Genomic DNA, 11,281 nt, shown 5'->3' with positions numbered 1-11,281 from the left:
TAAATCAATTATTTACATTTTGTCGTGCAGATATTGACGCTTGGAAATGAAGTCTGACTTCTGAACCCAACAGGTCCGTCATAAATCAAACTTCCCCACAGGTGACTTTCATTTTCACTCATGTGCACTCATGAGAAATTATTAAAACAGCTCAAACCAAAGTTGTCCTGACCTGATAGCATTTCCATCTATGAAGGGAACAGATGGAAACAGCTCTCAGGTACAAAAACGCAATCACTGCTCAGTATGGAAATGTCATTTCCTCTGCATAACGAGCCTCTAAAGTGCATCCTTTATCCAGCCACTCACTCAAAGTGAGGTGCAACTAAGAATGCTTGCAGGCAGCGAGACATTTACATAATTGTGAAAGTTTAATTTAGTAATACTTTTGTCAAGCTGTGTAGTTTTATTGGTGCCAATCACAGAGTTAGACTGGTAGCCAAATGCTTTTATAACTTTATTTTAAGTCTATTATTCACCACTTTTTTTTACCTAGCCTCGTTAGATTAGCTCCTGTCATGACCTAAACCAAATGTATTCAGAATAAATTTAGAATACCAAAATCTCTCCTAAAGCCCATTTTCACTCATAAAAACTGAAATAATCATTTGTTTTATCTGAGCTTTATTCAGAATGTGTTTCTATTCAGGCAATTTTAGTCTGTGATGATCACAGACTAAACCACAGAAGATTTCCTCTGAGATAAGAAACACACATTTGAACTGATTTAACTCTTAGCTGATCCTATTGTTGACCTTTTCAAACACAACCAGGGAAGCCAAGTTTTCCTGTTGGTGCGGGGGTGGGGGATTAATTACCTGCTAGACATTTGAAGCTCATTTCAACTGAGACAGTGACAACAGAAGATGAGCAGACCACACTTTCACAGAAAAACTGTTTCCAGGAAAGCTTACTAAATGGAGTGATAAGGTTCTTACAAAAAGCTTCTGAAAGCAAAATCCACCATGTGACATTTTCACAGTGTTGCAGATCATCAATCTGTGATGCTCAATGCATTCCAGGGTTGTAGCCACCTTTCAGTGAAAGCCTTTAAATAACTGCTAGAAAAATGACTCAGTCCTGTTACATATTTTAAAAGTTAACAGCAATTTTATCTTCAATACTTAGGGACTGACAATAAAATCTGATACTTAGCACATATGTGCAAGGGTTAGGCAGCCGCACTTTTAAACATGGCAGCAAATTAAACAGGGGGATAAAAAGACACCATCAAACAATGCACTCAAGTTTAAATGCAAAAGGAGTGTTAGAAATGTTTAAAGATACATCCCACAATCTAAATGTAAACAGAAGGACAATCTCTCTGAGGTTAGCACTCACAGGCACTTACAAAGTGTCTACAAAACAAGGCATTTTTTAAGGGCAACAAGTCAAGGCGTTGTAAACAGATACGCCACTTGCTCTTTTTATGTGTTGTATTTATGAGAGAGTAGGCGCTCAAGGCGTGTTTATTGTTTGCTGGCCTCAGTGGTCGATACACATGTGGTTTTGAACCTGTAGTTGTAAGAATCACTTGCCATTGCCATCAGTGACCACTAGTGTCACCAAATCACACAGGACTGAAAGTTTAAGGATTATAATTTTAAGTGAAACTACAGGGTTACATTGGAGACAATGCATTACTCACAAAGCTGAACCAGTCACATGACAGGACACATGAAGCAATGCTATGAAGAAATGAGTTTAATGTGGCCTTGAGCACTGTATAGTAGATCAAAACCTCCAATTATTCAAGCTGAGGGAACAAACTGTTGTCTGCTTTGTACAAAAACATTTATAATGATTGAAAAAGTGTACATTTTACCCTTATTTTGAGTAGTATAGTGACAAATTTGGCTTTCCTAAATATTAAAGCAGTGCTACATACAGTAGTAAAACGTTTTCAAACACTGTCATCTGTGCTCGTCAATAAAGCTGAACTATATGAGTAGTAATTCACATTTATATTGCAGTTTGTCTCGTTTCCATTCAAACTACTTCCCCACCCTGCCTCACACTTAAATGAAAAGGCTTCCGCAGTATTACATAGCCGACATAGTCGAATGGATAAGTGATTCTGTTTTAATCCCAGAATAATTGCTGTTCCTGAAGTTCTAAAAAACTACTGCAACTTTTCAAAGTGACAAGCGTTGTATTACCTGTGCTGAGCAGTAACAGGACCTTCATGCACAGGTACTCCTCATAGGACACCTCCAGTCTGACAAACTCATTACAGATCTTCAGCATCTGCTCGCACTGTTCGTTCATGAAGGGCAGCTTCATACGCTCTCTGAAAAGAGGGAAACAAAAGAAAAGAAGGAGAGGAAAAGAAAGGAAAAAGAGAAAGTATAGATGAGGGAAAAGAGATGTGAGAGATGTAGAACAAGTGGAGACAGCAGGGGATGACACAGAAGAAAACAGAGGCAAGAGAGACATACAGATTAGACTTGAGGCTCTTTCATTCATCCTGTTATTCAATTCTCAATAAACAGCCCCAGCAGGGAAGTGCTACAACCCTGCAGGAGAAAACCGGACTGTGAAATCAGCCCTGATGGATTTTCACACCTCACTTCCACTAACACACAACCCACATTACTCTCTACCGCTAAAATCAATACAGCGCATTCTCCAGATCCGTAGCCTTGGGTTTAGAGCTGTCTATTCATTCTGACCGACTGCAGTGCTACTGGCAATGACTTCTTCACCTTTCATATCTATTTTTACCCCTCTCTGAGTTTACGTGTCCATTGGGAACAACTCTTCACAGCTCATGCTTCTCTTTCTATGTATTTCCAATGAAAAGAGTAAGCTGTTTGCAGGTTGTCAATGTCCAGAGTTCATTGCCTGTTGCACTCTTTCCATTCACTACAAAATGGAAAACATTTACACTTAGGGCAAAAGAACACTGCTCTTTGAACATGTTCCAAATCATGTCAGAGTCAGTGGTTATTTAAAAAAGCGAGCATAACAGAAACTAACATAGCAGAAGCTGGTGTAAAAAAGGCAAGCTAAGATTGGGACTACAAACTAAGCGGAGATGATCATATGACTTGTCTTGTTTCTGAGACTCCTCTTAAAGACTGGTATAGTAAGAACAGATACCTCTAAGCACAATCACTTTGACAGCCACTGATTCTGAAGTATTTCTTTATAATTAGCACACTTGAGCTGTACCTGAGCCAACTCCCTGTGGCTTCAAAGCACCGCAGCAGGTTATTTACTATGTGGTTCAGTATGTACTGTATTTAATACATTCTGTTGCTTTCCTGATTTTGCTTTGTTGTGTATCTTACAAAACTTGGGGTTTCATCCGGCAAGTACATGTCTCAATAAATGACTTATCAAAACATGCTGTTTTATCTCACCAGTGCAACTGTGCATGTGACCACAAAGACCGAGCACCTGTGTACAGTTACCACAGCTTCTTAAATGTGAATGTTTTCTGGTTTCTTAAGCCACGAGCCATGGTTTCTTTATGACAGTAAACTGAATATCTTGTAGCCTACAAGATATTCAGTTTACTGTTTACTTGTTGACATAACAAATCATTCAGAAATCTCATCTTGAGCTCTGAAAAACATAATATAAATAAAGAAAATAATAAATAGATTAATGAAAATAATCATTAGCTGCAGCTCTGAAATAGTACATCAAATCTCCTGCAAAACCACAACCACAACTGTTTGTGTTTGGATTAAATGAATGAGACAACACATGTCAATTAGTGAACTTTTAGAGGTGCTGTTTGGACAGAGTCAGACTAGCTGTTTCCACCTGATTCCAGTCTAAACTAATCTAATTGCTTCATATCAATCTCCTTATCTCACTCTCAGCGTAATAACCATCCTTATCTCCAAAATTTTGTCATGGTATTTATCATTGAGATGTGAGGCAGCAACTAATGATTATTTTCCTTAACAGATTACTCTGACAGTAGTGTTCTCAATTTATCAATTAGTTGGATGGTGAATAAAACATCAGAAAACACTGAAAAATGCCTGTGAAAATATGATCAAATATCAATTTTCAAGCAGCATTTCAATAATACTAAATTTACTATAATGCAGCCTAAGATAAGGAAGAGCAGTCAGTTATTTTTGCTTTAAAAATGACTTTAACGATGAGTCTATTAACAAAATGTGTGCTAATTAATTTTCTATCAATTAACTAATCAATATATCATTGCAGCTCTATTTATTTTTATTTTTTTTAAAAGATTAATAACTTGCAGCTGCACACGTATATTTATATGAGCATAGAGCATTTAACAGTGAGCTTTTCCTCCCTAGGTGTAGAGCTGAAGGATAGGTTAGGCCTGTGTTCATTTAACCACATTTTGGTAGCTTTTTCTTGTCATTTTTTTCTCTAATTTATAATGCTGGATTTCACTGTCCTGCAGTCTTTGTTTCTGATAACTCCACTAAAAGTCTGAAAAGGGTTCAGACAGCTTTCTCTAAAAAACATGGCATCAGCAGTGACTTCACCTGATATAACATACAGTATTAACACAGAAACTGCTAAATGTCTTTTAGCCAGCTGTCAACCTGACTTCATTTCTAGCCAAGCGGAGTAATGAACAGACAGATGGGTGAGGGTGTAAGCTATGTGATGAACTGAGACTGACACCCTGAAATGAGCAATGCAAAGCAAAACTGGCTAAAGAAAGCAGTGTACTGTAAATATGCAACAGCCGACCGTGATACCCACTTGTTGATGACGAGATCAGGGGCGAAACAGAGCATGGTACCGTTACACTGCTCATATGACCTCCAACCCAGACTGAAGGACATGAGGAAGAGCCAGGAGCACTGTAGCAATGTCATCTGGTCATCGAGGTGCAGGTTACGGAAGCCTAAGAAGGTAAAATAAAGTGAATTAAAAAGACTACACAGACAAACAAGCCAGGAAAAACACACACTCAAAGAGTATTCACACAAATGTAATGACCAACTATTGATATGAAACTAAAAAAATTATTGTCTTTACAGATTGTTGGTTAACGTAATAATTATTATATAATCAGTATGATTCATATTTGATGTTATATATTTTATATATATACTCTTAGCCGATCTCTCAGGTCAGCTGACCAGCTGCTCCTGACTGTGCCTAAAGCTAGGTTTAAGCTCAGAGGGGATAGAGCATTTGCTGTTGCAGCTCCAAAATTTTGAATGGATTGCCACTGCACATTAGACAGGCCTCCTCACTGTCTCATTTGTATTATTTCTCATTATGTATAGATGCATATTTTTATCTTGTGCGGGCAGTGCATTTTATTTATTTTATTTTATTCTTATTTTATTGTTTTTATCTTTCTATTGCGCACTTCATCTTTTCTTCTTCTATTCTATTTATTATTGGAAAGCTTGTGTTTGTTAAAATTGTGCTATATAAATAAAGTGGACTGGATTGGATATATTTTCATGAAATACAATTCTACCTTTTTTGTCTATATTTTTTAAAGCACAGCATTATATCCTGATTTCAAAGAGATACAGCGACGTTTAACAAAAGAAGTCATTGCCCATTCATCATTAAAACACAATCACACAGCCAGCCAAAATTGCACGATCTAGTTAAGTCGATGTTCAAAATGCATGTAATTTGCAATTCAGTCGTTTCCACACTGTCAAAACTACAAAAGTGGATATGCACATGAAAAGTCCTTTCACGACGCATTTGTTTTAGACCATGGCTGCGTTATGTAAGAGCCTCTCCCACTAAGAGCCTTTCCTCACTATCACCTTGGCAGGCCGCCAGCTGCAGACAATGCACACACAACAAGACCAGAGCCAGATTTGTCCCTCATCACACTGTCACACACAAAGAAATCACAGTGAAAATAAGCTAATGTTATGTTGGGAGGTTTTCTTTGACAAATCTGATATTAAATCTTGGCTGAGACCAACAGCAACACTTAAGAGTGAGAAGAGAAAAGCTCTGAGCAAATACTTGGAGCTATTACCGGGTCATGTGCTTCCTTTCTCATGATTAGAAAAGAAAACTAGCATGGGTGTTTCAGATTTCAAACTTTGTGTTTCCATTTTTGTTTTTATGAAATGGAAACTGGGTCACTGTCAAACCCAGATATGATCTTTTCACGTTGACAACATGAATATAAGTTACTTGGGACAAGAGTAAAATGCAAGCATATCCCTTTATGAATGAATCTTAAGCTTTATGTTTTGCTACTTGAGAGATAATACATCTCAAAACATGGAAGGACCACTTGCTTCAATTGCCATGTACATGTATTTCTATTCCCATCGCTGACGTACCGATGGCATTAGCATGTCATGAATAATACAGTTTACCTAAAAACCTACACATAATTCTAGCAATGCAGTATTTTAAGTAAAGCACAAATACTGTATTTTTTAAAGACATAAATTATTGCATTTGTGTAGATTTTAATACAGTAGCACATTTCTATTTGGTAGCAGGAAGCCCAGTATATGAGTTTATATTCAGTCTAATACTAGAGCCATAAACCTGCAGGTACTGTGATGATGACTTTCTTTTTGACACCCTCTCCTGAAAAGTCACATTTTTAATACACACACACACACACACACACACACACACACACACACACACACACACACACACACACACACACACACACACACACACACACACACAATAATCCTTTATCCATAAGGCAATTACATTAAAATGAGTCAAGATGTCACTGCCAATAAATGCAGCAATTTGAATGCATAACAAAAAGAGAAATGTCTGCTCAATATAGGAACAGTAGCTTTACAGAGATTAATGAATTTAGTGGGTTGAAAGAACATCATTGTTATGCACATTCAAAAATACATTAACCTTGGTCATGACCTGATCAAAATTAAAGTACTTTGAGAGGCTGGGTTTCGAAAGTGAATTGTACATTTATAAGCCACCATTATTCTCCTCTTCAGTCTGTAATTACGGATTCAGCCATTACAGAGGTCACACTGCATGTCTGCAACATCTGTTGTTCTTTGGCTTCGCTGCTAAGAGGAATCATTTGGAGAAAAAAAAAATCAAATGTTTTATGTGTTTTTGTACTGCTTGTCTTAAGTTAGAAGACATGAAGGACTTCAACAATGGCCACCTCAGTGACACAATAGCTCCATCTGTGCTTCTCATTAACTGTATAATTACAAATGATCAGCGAAAAGGCCACAGACTACATCTAAAGACCCCAAATTAAAGTTTTTATCTGACTAGAGCTATGTATTAACACCTGTTCTGACCACTACAAGGAAATTGTGACATTTTTAAATATGGCAAGTTCTCTTTCTTTACTGAAAACCTCACCTATTTTACATTATTTTGCAAGTTAAATTGCGGCTACACGTTCTTTACTTTTACAAAATAATTCTAGATATGCTGACAAGCAGATGTTTGGTTAACTGGAGGGCAAAAGCTGAAGGTTTGCTATTGTGTCTGCAAATGTTTCAGCACACAGACAAGGAAAATGATGCAACTTACTTGACCAGCTGCATGTATTAAAAGTAGCAAATGACTGAAAGCAGGTCTTTGTGCTCCATCTGTGACTTGGCCTACTTACTGTAACTACACATTAGTCTCAATTACAAGCTGGAAATATCACCACTGACATACTGCTTGGGCCGTGGTGTGCATCAAAACCAAACCAAAGACAGCACATATTAAGAAGCTTTTCTTTACCTGGTAGAGACTTGGCCCATTTGACTGCAGAGATGACTTGCTGTCCCCCCAGCCTGTTGAGAGTGGTCATGAGCCGCGAAGAGGTGTCAGGCAGTGTGCTGTCATAGCCTGAGTAGATGATCTCAGGCTCAATGGCCTTGAGTACAGACAGCATGGTGGGAACAAGTTGGGGCATGCACCTGGGGATGACTGGCACAGGCATGTTGGTGATGGGCTCCGATGATCCAGGGGGCCGTTGCACTTTCATCTTGATTAGCTTCTTGTTTTTTCTTGCTAAGGGGCCGCGGTGGCAGGGCAAAAAGTAGAAAGGAAGGGAAGAAGAAACAAAAAAGAAGGAAACAAGTGAGCTTGGTTGTTGTTTCATTTTGTCTTAGACACAAAGCATATACTCCTGTTTTGAACATTTCATTTGTATGACTTTTGATTTTACAGCAGCCAACAGCGTCTCAACAAGAGACCATACAGTAAAGATGAATAGATCATAATTTGATACACTAGGATTAGGATCGTTGCCAGAATTAATTTGATGGAGTCATGCGCTCCCTACTAAGAGGCATGTAAAGCAACAGTCTGAAAGTCACAAATGTACAAACAACCTACAGAAAGAGGACAAACTGCCACAGATGTTCAACCTAATGGCTACCAGATGGTAACTGAGATCCAAGATCACTAAGATCCTAGGGCAACAACTACAACAACCATTAATCAAAATATCAATTAACGTGATTTTTCCTCAACTAATTGATCATTTGGTCTATATAATACCAGTAAAAACATCCATCACATTGCACGAACAACAGTGTAAAACCCCAAAGACATTCCAAACTATTCTCGCCTCCTTCATCCCACCTTACAACATGGATGTTAAATCAAAAGCAGCACATCTGTGACAGAAAGGATTGAGTTCATTAATAAATAGTTGAACTGTTCAATTGAAAATAAACAATAGGAGAGGCAACGATGACAACACTTTCATGATCTAGATGTTCCAAATCTCAAGTATTCTGCACTCAGTTTTCTCAGCACGAGTTCTAACAAAGCTGTGAAAGAGAGTATGTGGGTTTGTGACAGGTATTAATCTGTTTCTCAGAGGAACAATTTTTTAACATTATGACGGTTTTTGTTGTTGTTTTTTTCAGTTTCTGTTGAGTGCAACAAACAGCAATAATATACTGTGCAAGCATAACATTTGATCCCACAAAATGTGCAACAACATATCAGGGGTTGAGAGGTTACCACGAAAAAAACATGTTTTTTCATACTCTCTACCTTTTTTTAATTTCCTCTCCTGGCGTTTCTATGGCAACTAAGAGCCTTTCTGGTGGGGGTATGTCTGCTGATGCGCTGACGTCCATCAAATCACTCTCTCTGTCTTTCTGTCTCTACCGATCTGTTTGTGTATGTTTTGGCAGTACCTCGAAGTAGTCTTCTTGATCACATTATTCAAATATATCATAAATCCATTATAATTTTGTCATGCTGTATTTCTGCAATTTGTCTTTTTTCTATCTTCTATCTTTTGCATATCTGTCCGTCCTGGGAGAGGTACCCCTCCATTGTTGCTCTTCCTGACATTTCTTCCATTTGTTCCCTATTAAAGGTTTTTCTTTTTTAGGGAGTTTTTCCTCAATATTTCCTTAATTCGTGAAAAGAGGGTCTAAGGACAGCATACATTGTATTACTGTACTACACAGATTTTGTGATATTGGGCTATACAAACAAAATTGACCTGACTTTAATATGTAGAACAACTTTAACCTCTGTCTTCATAAACACAGCACTGTTTACATGTCATCTCACGCAACACTGATCTGTACAAACCACTGGCACTAATTTCATGCCCTGAGGTATAATCAGCTAAATTAAGATAAGAACCTGTCTATTAAAACAAACAAAAAAAGACATAACTGTTCCAAGCACTTAATCAGTTACTATGTTTCACCTGTTGCTTCCGATGTCCATCTTCCTTAACCCTGACACATCTTAACCGTCGCACTGTGTTTATGTAAAGACACTGTTTTTTCTCAACTCCCTGCCTATATGTCTTGTTTTCTGATCCCAGGCTGTGGACTCAGACGTGACAGTGCATTATGTATTGATCAGTGTGCGTAAGGATGAGGTGGTGGTGCTCCTTCCATGAGCACAGCCTGCATACTCACACACATGTTCAGAACAACATGTTCATAGAAAATGGCACAAGCACGTTCACAGATGAGTGACTAACACCAGCTGATCCACACCCCATCCAATTCTTGTTTAGAACACATAGTTTTTGTACATTAAATGCTAGACTTTTCTGCAATTTCCAAGGTTCCGTTAAGAAGTATATAGAAATAGTTCATTTATTGTTGTTGCATCACTGCAACGTATCTGCATTAACATCCAATGCTTTCCTTGACAAGACATGATTTTCCACAGAGCTTTACCTCATTGTGGGGTCAGGGCACTTTATTATAATGCTGACCTAAAGGCTATCTACTCACTCTCAATTTATTTTAATTCACTTCATTTTTTTCTTCTCTAATCTACTGTACAGACCTACAAACTATCAAAACCACAAACTCAAAAAGGACTTTCCAAAGCCCACAAGTGATCTGCCACTGTCTTGACAAACAAAGCATTGTCTTTTCACTAAAAGTGAAAATCACAGTTCTCAGAGTATAATGATACCCCAGAATTATTCCTATGGGGACGGAATCATTACATAAGAGATAAGAGATAGAAACAGAACAGAGTTAAGTTGAAAGGCAGACAGGCCTTTATAGATGACAATAAGTGACAACAATACAGTGAGTAAAAGAAGATGTGAGAGAAGGTTAATTTCAGTGATGTCTGTAGTGTGAATGTACTGTATGACCAACATGACTACTGTAAGCATCCATGTTCATTTGAGGCAGTAGTATTTGATTTCATATCATCCAACAAATCTCAACCCGTTAAGATGCCTGGGAACAGATGGAGTGTATAAAGTGAATGTTGTGAAAGTGAAATAAATGTGATATAACGTAAAGATAATATACTATGGTCCTGAATAGTGTATTCTCCTTTCTAAAAGAAAACTATTGCTTTGATACATTATTTAATTATATTTTCCCTATATGAAGAATAAGAATGTTCCAATACCACAAATAACTGAAATGTACTTAAAGTTATCAGCATTGCAGTTATGTTGTATGGTTAGTATATTACAAATAATATAAACATGGCAATGTTTCATTATCCCAGGTACTGTACATCTAATGATAATTGTATCTGATCATTAAGGCAGGAGGTGATGTGACATGGGCTCAGAGCTTATGTAACCATTTTCCATTAAACCTGGGTGATGGTGAATTAAGTAGAAACCAAACATACTGGAGGTCTCAGTAGAGACAGTGGGTGGTAGTGTCAGAGGGCCAATGGCATGGTGCTCAATGAAGAGGTGTTTCAACAAGCTACTATGTACCGTAATGGAAAAGTATGACATCTGGAAAATGCTGATTCACATTTGTACTGAGTAAAATGAGAAGACTGATACCATTAGGTGAGGATAAAAGTGTTTTTTAAAATATCAAACTTTTCCTTTAAGGACACAGTAAAATAAAAAAAAAAGCTCTAAGCT

At 37.6% G+C, this 11,281-nt stretch overlaps 1 protein-coding gene across 1 annotated transcript in view; it reads right to left on the bottom strand.

Moving 5' to 3' along the window:
- LOC128371619 (glucocorticoid receptor-like) overlaps window positions 1-11,281 on the bottom strand; it is a 71,289-nt gene that overhangs the window by 6,276 nt on the left and 53,732 nt on the right. The window contains exons 6-8 of the mRNA XM_053331976.1: window positions 7,681-7,953; window positions 4,708-4,852; window positions 2,160-2,290 (exon numbers count right to left, since the gene is read on the bottom strand). Coding sequence (XP_053187951.1) covers window positions 2,160-2,290; window positions 4,708-4,852; window positions 7,681-7,953 — 549 coding nt within the window. The remainder of the gene's footprint in view (window positions 1-2,159; window positions 2,291-4,707; window positions 4,853-7,680; window positions 7,954-11,281) is intronic.

This window comes from Scomber japonicus, chromosome 13 (assembly GCF_027409825.1).
Source record: "Scomber japonicus isolate fScoJap1 chromosome 13, fScoJap1.pri, whole genome shotgun sequence".
NCBI classification, from domain to species: Eukaryota; Metazoa; Chordata; class Actinopteri; order Scombriformes; family Scombridae; genus Scomber; species Scomber japonicus.
Note: the sequence above shows the minus strand (reverse complement) of the source record. Positions and strands in the feature narration are given on the sequence as shown.